This window comes from Typopeltis vanoorti, chromosome 12 (genome assembly GCF_054136105.1).
Source record: "Typopeltis vanoorti isolate ZY-2024b chromosome 12, IOZ_Tvanoo_1.0, whole genome shotgun sequence".
Lineage (NCBI taxonomy): Eukaryota > Metazoa > Arthropoda > Arachnida > Uropygi > Thelyphonidae > Typopeltis > Typopeltis vanoorti.
The window spans coordinates 12,998,345-13,014,834 of record NC_143560.1 but is presented as its reverse complement, the minus strand read 5'-3'; the positions used below and the strand labels follow the sequence as shown (position 1 = coordinate 13,014,834).

Genomic DNA, 16,490 nt, shown 5'->3' with positions numbered 1-16,490 from the left:
ACATCTCAACACTAACCTCAGCTATAATCTCTCATCATTGTGCTGCTATCCAACTTTGGCATTCACATGATCTTGAACACATGTGCATGCCCAACAATGAAGAGTTACACAGAACAGCTTGAAATGTTAATAGGTTACACTTTAACCTGTTAACCTATAAAACTATATATATTAATATATATATAGTTTTTTTGTCTTTCACAATGTTTGTTGGTAGTTCCCTCTTGTTATGCACCTGAAGAAGTCTTCTATGAAGACGAAACTAGTTGTGCAGTCTACTTAATTAAAATAGTGTTCCTATTTTTATCTCTCAGCTTATAGTCATTTAATCTATTTAAAAAAATATATATAAACACTCACACAAAGCAAGTTTGCTAGAAAAAATTCATATTGGTTCAACAACTAAAATGGGCTACTCAGTGATGATACTACTGGACAATGCAAAGGCATGTAACATGATTCCACATAGAACTCTGTTGCATAAACTGTAGCAAATACAGATGGATATAATCTGATTATTTAGATTAGAGGGTGGCTGATGGGCAGATATCAAAGAGTAGTTTATGGAGTAGGTGAATTCACAAGAAGGCAGGTGACCATTGGTGTATCACAGGGCTCATTTATTTGGTCCTTTGTTGTTTAATTTGTACATCAGTGATGTAGGAAATGATCTGATGGGAAATTTTCAGTTATAAGTCATTAATAAGGCTTTAATAATGCACATCTGCCACAGATCTGGATACCTGGATTCTGTGTGTGTGGGGGGGGGGGGATGAAGAAGTTGTGGAAGGTATCCAGAGAAGAGTGACAAAGATTGTGGCAGGTCTATGGAATTCTCCCTATGAGAACAGATTTGATATGATCTAATGGAAAATATTCAGTTGGCTGATGATGCAAAACTGGGAAGTGTGATAGTAAATGTAAGTGATGTAGAAATCCTGCATATGACTTAAATAGAATAGTAGTATGATCAAACTGAACTTCGGAAAGAAGAGATCACAAGCTATTTACTATATTGATGGAAATGAACTTCAAGAAACTGAGATTATGGATAGAGAGTTGAAGTTTAGAGAGTATATTGTGAGGGTAACCAAAAGAGCAGACTATGGTTGTTGAAGAATACATCAATGAGCAGGGATAGAGAAGTTATTGTTCCTTTTTGATAGTTAATATTTGGTCTTTTTTTTTTTTTTTTTTTTTTACTAAATATGATACATTATATTGGATTTTTTATTGGACCATGATTTTGATAAACATATATACATAATCAATAATAAATTTAGTTTAATTCTTTATCCAAGTGTGAGCAAACCAAGTTTGCACCTGAAAGTATCTTCAGGACTGGAGGTACAGTATACTTACTGGATGTAAGGTGGTACAACACCGGGCAACATCACTCCTATCTCAGTATCTCCCATAATGCAAAACACATCTCCTTGCGGATATGTATAATGTTATACATTAAGGGAAGGGCCACTACACAGACTAGTTTGGACCTTTATTGAGGTCTCTTCAGTGGGAGCCAGGCCCAAGTGGAGATACCAGGCAGAAGCATTAGCAAGGTCGTCTCTACTATAGGAGTTGCCAAACGGTGTGCCACCTTTTTATTAAATTACTCTGGATTTAGAGAAAGACGTTGAAAGTTTATTTTTCAACATCTTTTTCTTTTCAAAATTTTTTAGACTATAATAAATTCAGTTTAATCCTTTATCCAAGTGTGAGCAAACAAAGTTTGTGCCTGAAAGTATCTTCAGGACTGGGGTAAGGTGGTACAACACCGGGCAACTCCTTGCAAAGGTGCAGCAAGGAGTTGCCCAGTGTTGTACCACCACCACTGAGATAGGAGTGATGTTGTACCCTAACATCACTCCTATCTCAGCATCTCCCATAATGCAAAACACATCTCCTTGCAGATATGTATACTGTTATGCATTAAGGGAAGGGCCACTACCCATACTAGTTTGAACCTTTATTGAGGTCTCTTCAGTGGGAGCCAGGCCCAAGTGGAGATACTGGGCATAAGCATTAGCAAGGTCATCTCTACCTATAGGAGTTGCCAAACGGTGTGCCACCTTTTTATTAAATTATTCTGGATTTAGAGAAAGATGTTGAAAGTTTATTTTTCACTTGGTTAGACTATCCCAGTCCTGGCAACTCCTATAGGTAGAGATGACCTTGCTAATGCTTCTGCCCAGTATCTCCACTTGGGCCTGGCCCCCACTGAAGAGACCTCAATAGAGGTCGAAACTAGTCTGGGTAGTGGCCCTTCCCTTAATGCATAACATTATACATATCCACAAGGAGATGTGTTTTGCATTATGGGAGATACTGAGATAGGAATGATGTTAGCTTGCTCCACCTTGGAACGAGTTGCCCGGTGTCGTACCACCTTACTGCAGTCCTAAAGATACTTTCAGGTGCAAACTTTGTTTGCTCACACTTGGATAAAGGATTAAACTAAGTTTATTATACATTCATATTTATGAATTTAGGGACACAAAACACACATGTTGAAAAGATTATTTTACTGAATAATAATAAAATATAACTTACATTTCGACCTCTGTATTGAGGTCATCTTCAGAAGGATACATTCAGAAGTATAAAAACAAGCTACATGCTGTTGCACTCTATACAAGTAAATTACATCTACGTTGTTAACTAATCTTTTTTCTTAGCCTGTCCTCTAGTGAAAAAAAAAATAATTAAATAAATAAATAAAATAAAATAAACAAAAATAAAATAAAAACTACAATAAACTCTGCTAAAGTCCTCACATACTAGGATTCTTCTGGAATTATACAGTTTACATTGTTATATTATGATTATCTTCTGGATTTGTACAGTACAGGTTGCTATTGAATGTTCAAGAAAAAAAAAAAAAAAACACTTCACTAGGTCTTGTATTGAGATTTTTCTTCGTGGTTGCTATGAAGTGGAGGACCCATCTACAACCTTCATAGCAACCACGAAGAAAAATCTCAATACAAGACCTAGTGAAGTGTATTTTTTTTTTTTTCTTGAACATTCAATAGCAACCTGTACTGTACAAATCCAGAAGATAATCATAATATAACAATGTAAACTGTATAATTCCAGAAGAATCCTAGTATGTGAGGACTTTAGCAGAGTTCATTGTAGTTTTTATTTTATTTTTGTTTATTTTATTTTATTTATTAATTTAATTTTTTTTTTTTTTCACTAGAGGACAGGCTAGGAAAAAAGATTAGTTAACAACGTAGATGTAATTTACTTGTATAGAATGCAACAGCATGTAGCTTGTTCTTATACTTCTGAATGTATCCTTCTGAAGATGACCTCAATACAGGGGTCGAAACGTAAAGTTATTATTTTATTATTAATCAGTAAAATAATCTTTTCAACATGTGTGTTTTGTGTCCCTAAATTCATAAATATGAATGCTGATCACTGTGTAACCTTAAAAGAAAGAGGAATAAGTTTATTATAATCTAACCAAGTGAAAATAAACTTTTCATCATCAATATATACATAATCGTCGACAAGTTTCGCCAGCTATGGTCTGTCTGGCTTTTTCAAGATGAGAAAGGTTATACTAACATTAAATGCTAAAACAAAAGAATGCAGTAATGACCTAAAAATCAGTTAAACAAAATTGAAAAGCTTGCGTGACATCAAGAGCATAAAGCGTAAAGACTTAGTCATTGTTATTAAACCGCGTTTTATAATTTTTCGCATAATTGAGTTCTGCTAAACACAATGAATTTATTAAGTTTTTCAAATGTCTTTTAATATTATGCCTTGGTTTCTATTGAGGTTGTCTGCTGTCTGGAGTACCACTGAGGCTTCATTAAAGATTCTCCATCTGTAATCCTCTTCGATGTATGGTATGGAGCTATTGTCCCAATCAATGGCATGGTTTGAAATTGAGAAATGATGTGCTAGTCTTGAGGTGTCTGTTCTGTTATTATTTACATCTCCAACATGTTCTTTCTTTCGGATTTCTAGGCTTCGTGAAGTTTGGCATATGTAAGTCAGTCCACATGAACACGGTATGCTGTAAACTCCTGCGTATTTGTAGAAAGCGTTGCTGTTCTTAGGAGAGCCACCTATTTTAACTACATGTGCCGTGTAGTTAAAATAGGTTTAAAAGCAACCCTGATGTTAAAAGGCTTCCCACTAATTATATTATCTTCTATTGGCCATGTCTCACTGATGTTCCTAAATTTTGCCTAGAACTAGTTATATAGTCACAGATGAATGAGCATAATTTTATATCAATGGAAATCTTCCAACATATAAATCAAGAGTTAACAGTTACTGAACTGAAGACTGATGTCTGAATTGGATTCACAAACAGAATAATATGTGTGTGTAGAGGCTTAAGTGCTATGAGGACATCATGTTGGAGGCTTAATGGATTTTTTACAACACTCAAAAAGATGAACATTATCCTCCGCGTAATTAGTTTACGGAATTAACAACGCATATAAAGTATATTAATTAAAGGTAACTTTAATGAATAACTTCTATATTTCGGCAATGTCACATTGCCATCTTCGGGAACATAAAGATATGGTATGTGCACTCAGGAACTAACACAAAGCAAATGAGGCAAAAAGCAAGAAACTAATATTGTTCCTAAAGTCCTAATGGTGCCCTCTTGCGGGCTAATTTGGTAGTCTTGGCAGTTGGGCTGAAGTTCTCATAATGAAAGTCTCCCAAATTTGGGGCAGTTTCATGCACCCAAATTTGTTGAGGTTAGGAATGTTTTTTAGAGCTGCTGAAGATTCTTTGAATAATCTTTCGTATTTAAACTTGCTGCGATGGATTATTTTTGTTTTCTTCCAACAAATTTTATGGTGGGTATCTAAGGCATGGTCTGCCATGCCTTAGATACCCACATAAAATTCGTTGCTACCCAAATAAAAACGTTCCTAACCTCAACAAATTTGGGTGCATGAAACTGCCCCAAATTTGGGAGACTTTCATTATGAGAACTTCAGCTCAACTGCCAAGACTACCAAATTAGCCCACAAGAGGGCACCATCAGGACTTTAGGAACAATATTAGTTTCTTGCTTTTTGCCTCATTTGCTTTGTGTTAGTTCCTGAGTGCACATACCATATCTTTATGTTCCCGAAGATGGCAATGTGACATTGCCGAAACATAGAAGTTATTCATTAAAGTTACCTTTAATTAATATACTTTATATGCGTTGTTAATTCCGTAAACTAATTACCAGTTATGTCTAACCAACGTATAAGTCTTACTACTAGAATTATCCTCCGCGATCGTGCTACCTTCATCCCGCTAGAACACAACCCCACAAAAACACAAGTTAAGAAATTAAAAATCTTACTTAAAAAAGTATCTTCCTGGCCCCCTGACATCACAAAAAAACTTAAACCTTTCCGCTCCCATCCCCCACCGAATATACGGTTTACCAAAAATCCACAAACCCAATTCCCCACTCAGGCCTATAGTAGATGCCACCAATGCACCTTGCTATAGACTGTCTAAACATCTGGCCAACTCTCTGACCCTCCTCACCGGAAGGTCCACTTCCAATATAAAAAACTCGATCCACTTTAAAGCCCTCACAGAAAATTTAACCTTGAATAATGCAGACATATTAGTAAGCTTTGATAATATCTCCTCTTTGTTTACCAATATTCCCTTAACTGACACCTTATCTCTCTTAGAAAAAGTTTTTCCCTCTGACATCTTAGATCTCTTTTCCTTTGCCATTAACTCTGGGTATTTCTCTTGGAAGAACAAAATCTACACGCAGATAGAGGGAACCGCCATGGGTCCCCCCCCTCTCACCCCCCTACCAATTTCTATATGGAAGATTTTGAAAAACGAGCCATAGACTCAGCCCCACTCAAACCTTCTATTTGGCTAAGATATGTAGATGATGTGTTCCCTATTTGGCCTCATGGCCCAGACATGTTAGACTCCTTCCTCAGTCATCTCAATAGCCTACATCCAAGAATCCAGTTTACTATGGAAAAGGAAAAGAACAATTGTTTACCCTTCCTAGACACCTTAGTCACACGCCTGCCTAATGATACACTTGCCTTCGCTGTATACAGAAAACCCACACACACAGGCAGATACATTCACAAACTCTCCCACCACCACTCCTCTCAACAATATGGCATTATTAAAACTCTTACCAAGAGAGCCCACAATCTTTGTTCCAGTGGAACCATCCTCACTACTGTGCTTAACCACATACACAGCACTTTCCTCTCCAATGGCTATAGCGATCACAGTATCAAAAAAAAATCAGTTTCTCCCCCATTCCCCATCCTTCTCATCAACAAGAATTTAAAAATGCCATCACCATACCCTACATCAGTGGCACATCCGTAAAAATAGCCAAGATACTAAAAAAGTACAACCTACACACAGCATATAAGCCCCACTGCAAACTTGCTACCCTTATCCGTTCTACGAAAGATCAGCTCCCTCCTCTCTGTCTGCCTGGAGTTTACAAAGTACCCTGTTCCTGTAAGCTGGCATACTTTGGACAGACAGGCAGATCAGCATCCATCCGCCTGGAGGAACACAAGTCTTACATCTGTAAACACAACTATAGCCATTCAGGCTTGGCTGACCATGTTTTGGACACCACCCACAGGGTATCATGGAAGAAAACCACCATGCTCCACCACAGCAAATTCAAGAAAGAGAGACTTTTCATAGAAGCAGCAGCAGCTCTCAGAAACCAACCAAATCTTAATAAATATGGTTGCATTAAGCTTCCGAAGATTTGGGAAACACTCATCACCAGAGGTCCCACCTTACATTCCAGGCCACCTACTACCGCCCTTAGAGGGTGCTCCACCTAGATAGGACTTTAGTGTCAACCACATGGTTGGGCTTAGTATTGTATGATATTTGTGTGCATGTTACATTAATTGTTTTTGTAATCCACGTAGATGTCCTAGTGACTAGGACGAAATATAGGAAGTATTAAATTCTATTTTAATTCTTTTTGAGTGTTGTAAAAAATCCATTAAGCCTCCAACAAGAATAATATATGGTCTTTTGTTTTCAAAATTTATTTTTGTTGATTTTTTTTTTTTTTTTTAATGTACATCAGGGTTTAGACACTTTGGAAACATTACTCTAGAAACTAAACATGGAAATTTTTAAAGCCATTTAGGTTTCCAAATAAGCCAATTAGTGATTTGACATCATGTGATGAAATTCATTTATTCCCCCCACCCCTATACACACCCACAAGTAACAATATATCAAACAGCAGTGTAATTCCACAATCAAATGAGAGTTATAAACACCATAACAACAACATGAATGAAACCTGCCACAGAATGGATGTATTATTGTTCAATGTCTGAGATGTAAATTTTGCAGTTTTTTGCCAAGCAGTTAATATTACAAGCACGCTACCTGATTGAGTGCAACAGTATCTATCTGAGGTTTCAAAATGAAAATCTGTTTTTTAAATTATATATACTCACGTATTTTTAGCTTGTCCCATGGAAAAGCATGACTGTCCAACCAATGCTGCACTCTGATCACCAAGGCACTATTAACAGAAAAAATAAAATAAAAAAGCAGTGTGCAGTTTACCATTTTTACCCATAAAGAATTTACTTCTAACAACCAATATATTTCTAATTATTTCAGTAAAAGAGCTAGTCATATCTTACAGCATTTTAAAATACAGACAAACTATGAATCACATCCATTATTATTCATTATAACTCTGCATGCCATATATAAATTCTTGTGTCATCTTCTCCTAGTTAGGCATAATAATGGCCTATCATGACTAAGTAACTTGGCTTCTTATAAACCTGATGCTGCATATGACAGGGCAGTTAATTCTATCTGCATTGTGGGTGCAAACTGTATGTGTTCTGGCCAGTACATGTTTTGAGGGATGATAAAGTTGAGCTTCTGGAAGGGAAAAACCTACCAACTCTGTATGTGATATGTGACTGGCTAACTAGCCTTCTGTTAAAAAGTCCTAATAAAGGATATTTGCAACCTAGACATGATTCAAAGACAGGTCTTTCCAACCACAGGGCTCCATCTGCATACTGAATGAGCTTCATAGGCTATATATGTAACAAAAGTTAATTGAATTAAATCAGTGTAAAAGTTACATTCATGAATGTAATGAAGAAATAACTCATTTTGTATAGGATGAAAGCAGCTAAAAGTGATATCTTACTTGCTTACATTATTGTTATTTTTATTTCTCAAATTAAAATTACTGAAGAACTTTTATCATTACTGTTATTTTATCGCAATCAAATTTCATCACTATTCCACAAAAAAATCAATAACAAGATAAAATGCCTCAATCAAATGATATTATATAAGAATCAGCTTGATATAAGAAAATGGTACTTCTTATAATGACCATGCAAGTTTTCCTCCACGTATAATGTGGAGGAAAGTACATCTTATAATTAAGATAAGATTCACTTTTATTTTTATACTTAAAATAGCAAATAAGGAGGAAGGAGATGGAACTATTTTACAAATTTGAAATGAAAGTACAAATATTTTATACTGAAAATAACAGTACATCATCGGTGCATAGAAACAAGAAAATCAAAGAAGCAGGAACACAAGGCACATATAACAATCGGTTTACCAATTAAATATGGTTTTCATGTGCTAGAAATTAATATATTAATAAATAATATAATATAAATAATATAATTAATAAATAGGTAAGGAAAAGCGTGTTGGTGGAGTACTGCTTATGATAAGTGATGACTTATGTCGTCTAAGAGTGGAGGCTTTGGAAGGCAGTGACACTAATGATTTTGAAAACATATGGCGTGAGGTTAGGGGATATTTAGTAGGGTGTTGCTACAAACCAAGCAGCACAGAGGGTGGGGACCAGGAGATGCTTAGACAGTTGAGTTTTGCAAGTGCAAGAAGAGTGATTGTCATGAGAGATTTTAACTACAGCAGTATAAATTGGGGAGAGTAAGATGCATGTAGAAATAAGGAATGGAATTTCTAGAATTCTTGAGGGACAAATGTCTTATGCAACATGTAATAGAGGGAACAAGAGGTTCAAGAGTTTTGGATTTGGTCATAGCATCAGAAGAGTTGATAATAACTGAGATGACATCTCGCCCACCATTTGGAGAGAGTGACCATGTGGTTTTGACTTGAGATGAATAGATATGCAGGAGTATCAAAGAGACAGGAATGTATGGGGAATTATAAGGCAGGTGATTATAATAGTCGTAGACGTCAACTTGGGGAAGTTTCATGGGGGAGGAATTGGAGGGACGGGATATCATTAGTGCTTGGGAAATTGTGAAGGAATATTTGTTAGCAGCACGAGTGAAGAAGAGGACACAACTGGATGGTGTAAAGTGGATGGCAAACAATACTAAACAGGAACTGCATGTGAAAAAGAGGCTATGGAAGAGATATAAGGAAAGGGGTGAAGAGCAGATGCATGAAGAATATAAGACATAGGCCAGGACAGTGACTAGTATGGTAAGGAAGGCAAAACTGGAATATGAGAAGAGATTGACCCTAAGATCCAAAAAAAAATCCTAGGGAATTTTTCAGCTATGTGACCAGTAGGAGGAGAAATGATTGTGGAAGCATGACATTGTGGGATAAAAATTGGAATAGAGTGACTGATGAAAAGGACATAGTGGAATTGTACACTTTATTGGTGTATTTCATCCTGGAAGAGTAAATTTTAATACTAGAGGGATAGGGCAGATTCAAGGTTTCAGGAAGAGAGCGTGCTCCAAATACTGAGTACTCTGGATGTCAGTAAAGCTGTGGGACTGGATGGTATTTCACAACGGAATGATAAAGGAGTTATCATTCATTGTATAAGACACTGATCAGACCACACTTAGACTATTGTTCTCAGATTTGGTCCCCAGGATTTGAAGGGGATACATTAACTGTGAAATGGGTACAAAGGCAGATAACAAAGATGGTTTCAGGACTGTACAATGTTAGTTATGAAGATTGGCTGAGGGAATGTGGACTGCAGATTTGGTGGATAGGAGAGGTGATATGATTGAGACTTTTAAACTGTTGAAAGGTAGTTACAAGGTTGACACCAGGGAGTTCTTTCGCTTGGTTGAACAGTGGGAAGGAGTGATGACAAGGGGCCACCCCTAGAAGTTACGAAAGGAAACTGTGAGCAAGAGGGTGAGGAGTGGTTCTTTGCATGGAGGGTGGTTGAATAGAATGCATTGTCTGATAGAGTGGTGAGAGCGAGAACGATCAATGAGTTTAAGGAGTGGTATGATAGACTTTGTGTTTCCTAGGAATGACTTCCCACAATGAGTCTGTTGACTCCTTGGAGGCCTAAATAATAATAATAATATTAAAACTATTTTTGATGTTTACATAGAATGAGAATCTCCCAAACTTTTGGGAGAGAGAGAGGCAATCATTCCAATTCAGGTTTGGCCAATGTAAAAGGGCTTTGCAACTTTCTTTGAAAAGGCGTTCATATTTAAAATTGCTTTTATGGAGAAGACAAGCTTCCCTCCACTGGATAAATTGGTAAATTGATTGTTGTATGTACCTTGTATTCCCACTTCTTTGATTTGCTGGTTTCTACACATTGATGATGTACTGTTAATTTCAGTATGAAATATCTGTACTTTCATTTCATTGAAGTTAAAGATTTTTGATTTCATTTCATTGAAGTTAAAGAATCTTGCCTTTAAAGGTAAGAGAGCTAAGTTATGTATAAAAGTCATGGGAAGCAGTAAGAGCTGAGATTTATGTTAATGAAGCCCAAGCTTACAAGCATTTTCTCCTCTTATAATCCTCAGAATATAAAAAATCTGTAATATTAACACAGTTCATTAAATACTCATCCTCACATACTTGTTTTAAACCAAAAAATCACGTGCCTTAAACATATCTTCTATATCTGGGATTATCCCCAACAACTTATATAATATGTATTTTGTTTGGTCAGAAATCATATTCCCTCTTCCCACATTGAAAAATCAAATACTTATGACATCTTAAAATTCTCATATATTCATATCTACAAAGCCATCAAACATCTTCAAGTACTCAATTTACAAAACTGTCTTTATCACCACTAACAAACTACAAAACTGATTAAAGCAAAAAACAATAATAACAAAGTAATGTATTACTAGAGCTCAATGTTGTTTACAAATTTAACTGCCAACCCAGACACAATACCAGTTATATTAGCTCCACATACATTCTTTAAAATCTCATTGAACTGAACATTACCGTGTTTGGTTTCTTAGAAAAATTAATGTTTTATAGTATACTAGGGGGGCTTTGCCCCTCCTGGTGCCTACGCTGCCCAACCCTCCGAGTTCTGGGCTGGTAAGTTTCAAACAATGAAGTTTCAAAACAATGAAGAAACAAAAAACGTGACATAAAAACATTTCAAATTTCAGTTTATCTTTTTATATATATAGAATAGATTAGTGTAGATTTTCGTGTTTTTAAAGTATTTAGGTTTATCATAACATATAGATATTGCAATTTAAATAGAGCTAAAAAATGACACTAAAAATGCACAAGAAAGAGAAGGATAACAAGAACAGCAAAGCTGAAAACAAGAAGACTTGCTCTGCTGAAGACAAACACAAGAATAGAGAAAATGAATTAACCTCCAAAACTGCAAAGTTAAATCAAATTATTAGACAGGCAATGTGGGAATTACAGAAAGAAGGAAAAGAAAGATAAGCAGCAAAACAAGAAACAACAAAAAATGGAATCAGATAAGTTATTGCATAACGAAAATCAAGTAGGTAAAGTCGATTGTTAAAAGAAGATATTGTTTGGTATGGTGATTATCAAAAAATATGCTATTGGTAACTAGGTTATAACTTCAAGTTTTCTCAGAACAAAAATTAAAAATATAGCTCATGTGATTGAAAAAAAGAAAACAAAAAGAGATTGTAATTCTAGTAGTAGGTACAAATGAATTAACTAGTGATAAGTTCAGCATAACAGAGAATATCAAAGGATTGTTGGAAGAAGCAAGAATGAAGATTAAGAAAGTGAAAAGAGTAAGTATATTACTTAAATATGACAGGAATGAATTAAGAAGAAGGCTGTGATGGTAAATGATTTGATGCACAGGCTGTGTAGAAGGAATGAATGCAAGTTTTTGGATGTGTGGAGTGAATTTGAGAGAAGAATAGATTTGTATCAGAGGGACAGCTTTCACTTGAATGTGTTTGGTATCAGAAGTCTTGAGAAATTTTTAAATGGTATGGAGATTATGGATTATGATGGAAGGTAACAATGTTATGTAACTGCATTAATGATTGAAACATGCATTCTCATGGAAATGATTATGAGAAGAGAACAATTTTGTGTTTGTCCAGCTAGGACTTCTCAAGCATGAGCAAGGATGTCAGTATAATTAAGCAATAGATAAGAACAGAGATCTGCAGTTGTCCAACTGTGTCATGCTGACTATGGAAATGAGTATGGGAAAAAAAAAAAAAAAACAGGATGCAGGTAAATTATTATGTCTGTACATGAATGCTACTAGTATCAGAAACAAAGAGTTGAGTATGTTGCCTTTACCTCAGATTGTACAGATTAGTGAGACCTAGCTATCAGAAGCAAACATACTAACTGTCATCAAGTATAAACAGAACAGTATTTTTAGGATGGACAGACACAGGACAAGGGAAAAAAAAAGGGGGGGGGGCCCTAATGATATTGAATGATTTGAATTCAATCAGAGATGAGAACTATGACTGCAATACCAGAGATAATATTTCATGCGGCATTGAGTTTGAAGCCATGTGGTGTGAGGATGAGTCTAACCAGATTATCAAATATACAGTGCAGTGTTGTTACAGACCAGTGGATTGACTGCTAGTGACAAAGAAATGAATTACCAAATAAAGATGATGAGTGCAAAATAAGTCTAATTATCTGAACATTGCCTAAGTAGAAAGTGAAATCTCATGAGAAGAACAAAGCTATATTTATTAAGCTATTGCAAGAAAACAGCTTCAAGCAGCTTGTCATGGAAGTAACTCAAAGTCAAAAATCTTGTGACAATTTCTAAACCTGACAATTTCGAATGGTTAGTAGGTAAACATTCAAATTTTCAAATCGCACACAAAGGATTCACATAACAGGATAAAGTCGCATAATAGTGTGTGCTCAACAGGATAAAGGGAAAAAGGCTGTGCTAAGCAAACTGTATTTAAAGGAAGCTCTTTTTGTGAAGAAATAAAGTTGAAAACTTGGATGTCTTGTAATGTCTCAAAGACATCACCTAGATGATTTCATGCAGGGAAGAATTACTAGAAAGCTTGAAGAAGGCCACAGAATTACCCATATTGCCAGAGAGTTTGGAATCTCACACAGCATTGCATCCAGACTTTGGAAAGTATGTCAGACTAATGAAATGTGTTGAAGACATTTGCTAAGAGATTGTCCTCACTCTCCCACAGAGCAGGAAGACATATTTTTGATTATAACAGCAAAACGTAATCAACGCACCACAGCAGGTCAACTTGCAAGTTGGCTGCATTCAAGCACGGGTATGTGGATATGTTGACAAACTCAGGCAAGACATCTGCCACAAGTAGGCCTATGCACCCGAAGACCTGTAATCGGTGTCCATTTATCCACAGCTCATCATAGAGCACATTTTTAATCATGTTGCATCCATAAAAATTGGACAAGACACCAATGGGCTAATGTACTCTTTACAGACAAGACGTTCTAGTCTTTCTACTGATTCTAGATGACACTTGATCTGGCATGAAAGTGGTCCTGCTTATCATCGCAAGAATGTTCTTGAAAGGGATGGTGTGGGAGGATTATGCTCAATCAAGCTACAAGTGCTGGAAAATTGATTGTTTCATGGTGCTGTAGGCAACACCACATCATACATTATGGGAAGAGTCACCACCCAGACTATTTGCGACATTTATTGAGGTGAAAAAGTAAAGGGTTGCTCATAATAGGCCTAGAGTAGTTAGTATAGAGGTGCAAGAGAGCCTGAGAATATTAGGGAAAAGAAAGACAGATAGGTAGCATGAGATAGAGAAAAGGCCTTAGCTCTTTTATATCATCATTTGACCTTTATTGAGGTCTCAACAGAAGGATCCAGACCCAGAGGTGATACCAAGGTTGAAATAATGCAGAATTACTAAAGAACTACTCATATATTTTCATATATGAGTAGCCAAAGCATGTCATACTTTATTATTAAAATGCTCTGGATTAGAGAAAGTTGCTGGAAGTTTTTCCACTTGGATATACTGTAAATTAAAGATATCAAGAAATTATATACTTGGTTTAATCCTTTATCCAAGTGTAAACAAACAAGTCACATTATGGGATCCTTTCCATAGCATTATACATGTCCGCAAGAAGATGTGCTTTGCATTATGGGATACTAAGGCAAGTGGTATGAAGTTATTAGCTTCTTTATACGAGTTGCCCAAGTCCTGAAAATAGTTCAGGTGCAAACTTGTTTGCTTACACTTGGATAAAAGATTAAACCAAGTAAATTTCTTGGTATCTTTAATTTATACTATAACTAAGTGGAAAAATTTCCAATAAATACAATGATAAATCTAATACAAGATAAAATAACTGGGGGGGGGGGTAGAGATAATATAAGCACCTTTGATAGTAAATAAATGTATGTCAGGGAAAATTAAACCATTTATTTCCTACTGACTGGAAATTTGCAATGATAATACCAATTCATATGGTGGCTCATTATATCAAATGGAGAACTATAGGCCAGTTGATCTCATAGAAATTACTGACAAACTCATAGAAATTACTGACATTCTTGGCAGAGATCATTCATTAAGCAGCATGCATCATGGGTTTTTGTAATGGGTCATTTGATCTAGGTAGATCTATTTTTATATTTTAGCAATGTGATTTTTATATTTTAGATTTCAGCAAATGATTTGATAGTTTTGCACATGTGAGCCTGTTGATAAATACATGTCTATGGAGTATCAATATTTATTTATTTAGTTAAGTGGATAAGTAAGATAGGCAGGTAGCAAGAAGCAGAAAAAACTGTTTTTTAAAAAGGGAAACTTCCAAGAGAGTCAGGTGATTAGAAGCAGATTGGTCCAAGGTTCAATTTTAATATTCAGCATATTTATCAGGGTCAACATATATATATATATGTGTGTGTGTGTGTGTGTGTGTGTTGAAAGGTGGTTACAGAGTTGACATTGGGGAGTTCTTTCGCTTGGTTGAACAGCGAGAAGGAGTGATGACAAGAGGCCATCCCTGGAAGTTATGAAAGGAAACTGTGAGCAAGAGGGTGAGGAGTGGTTTCTTTGCATGGAGGATGGTTGAACCATGGAATGCATTGCCTGATGGAGTGTTGAGAGCAAGAATGGTCAATGAGTTTAAGGAGTGGTATGATAGACTTCGTGTTTCTTAGGGGTGACCTCCCCTCGATGAATCTTGATAGACTTTGCATTTCTTAGGAAGGATCTCCCACAATAAGTCTTTTGACTCCATGGAGGCCTGGATAATAATAATAATTATAATAATTATACACACACACACACACACACACACACACACACATGGGTCTCTTTTTATGCATATCTTTTTTATGCAGTTTTGAAGTTATGAGGTGCATATTTCATGCCAATTTGGGGTTTCCCCTTTGTACATAATGAAAAACGTGTTGTAGCACATTCTGGCGTAACGTGTAAGCAGTGAGTGTCCGTGAAGTTTAATTTTGCATGTGAGTAAGTGTTTGTCTTTTCATTATCGTTAAGTCTAAATTTTGCTAATTTTTATTTTAAAGATTTTATTTGGCCCAGTGGAGAGAAAAAAAAGCACTCCCAAAGAAAAACAATTTCTTTGGAAATGAAAATTGCAATTTTAGATCGCTTAGTGAAAGGAGAGGGATCTGCGACGATTGGTAAACATTTTAATTTAGGCGAATCTACTATAACAGCAATTAAACAGAATGAAGTCGCAATAAGAAAATCTGTAATTTCTGGCACAAATCTAAGTGCCAAATTATCATCGTACTCAAGAGATGCTTTATTAGAAAAAATGGAATGAGAACTCGTAATTTGGATTGAAGAATTAACTCAAACAAGGAACAAGAATTCCTATAAGTGGTTATTTAATTAAACAAAAAGTTCTTCGGTTTTATGAACAGATGAAGCAATTGGATCCATCTACTTCTGCTTCCCAGGCTGATAAAGAATTTTTTGGCTAGCAAAGAATGACTAACAGGGTTTTTAAAAAGAATGCACTTCATAACGTGAAGATTACAGGCGAGGTTGCAGCAGCAGATGAATCAGTCAAAAATTTTCAAGAGAAGTTAGTCGAATTTATTGAAGATGGTGGATGTTGTCCTGATCAAGTGTTTAATACTCAAGAAACAGGATAGTTTTGGAAGAAAATGCCTAGTCGAATTTACTTCACAAAGTCTGAGAAAAAAGCAAGCAGGTTTAAAGCAAGCAAAGATCGAATAACATTGTTATAGTTCGCCC

General features: G+C 35.8%; 1 protein-coding gene across 1 annotated transcript in view; it reads right to left on the bottom strand.

Annotated features, from left to right (window-relative positions):
- LOC150100586 (glycerol kinase 3-like) overlaps positions 1 to 16,490 on the bottom strand; it is a 473,098-nt gene that overhangs the window by 242,151 nt on the left and 214,457 nt on the right. The window contains exon 9 of the mRNA XM_090401838.1: positions 7,476 to 7,543. Within this exon, the coding sequence (XP_090257964.1) occupies positions 7,476 to 7,543 (68 nt within the window). The remainder of the gene's footprint in view (positions 1 to 7,475; positions 7,544 to 16,490) is intronic.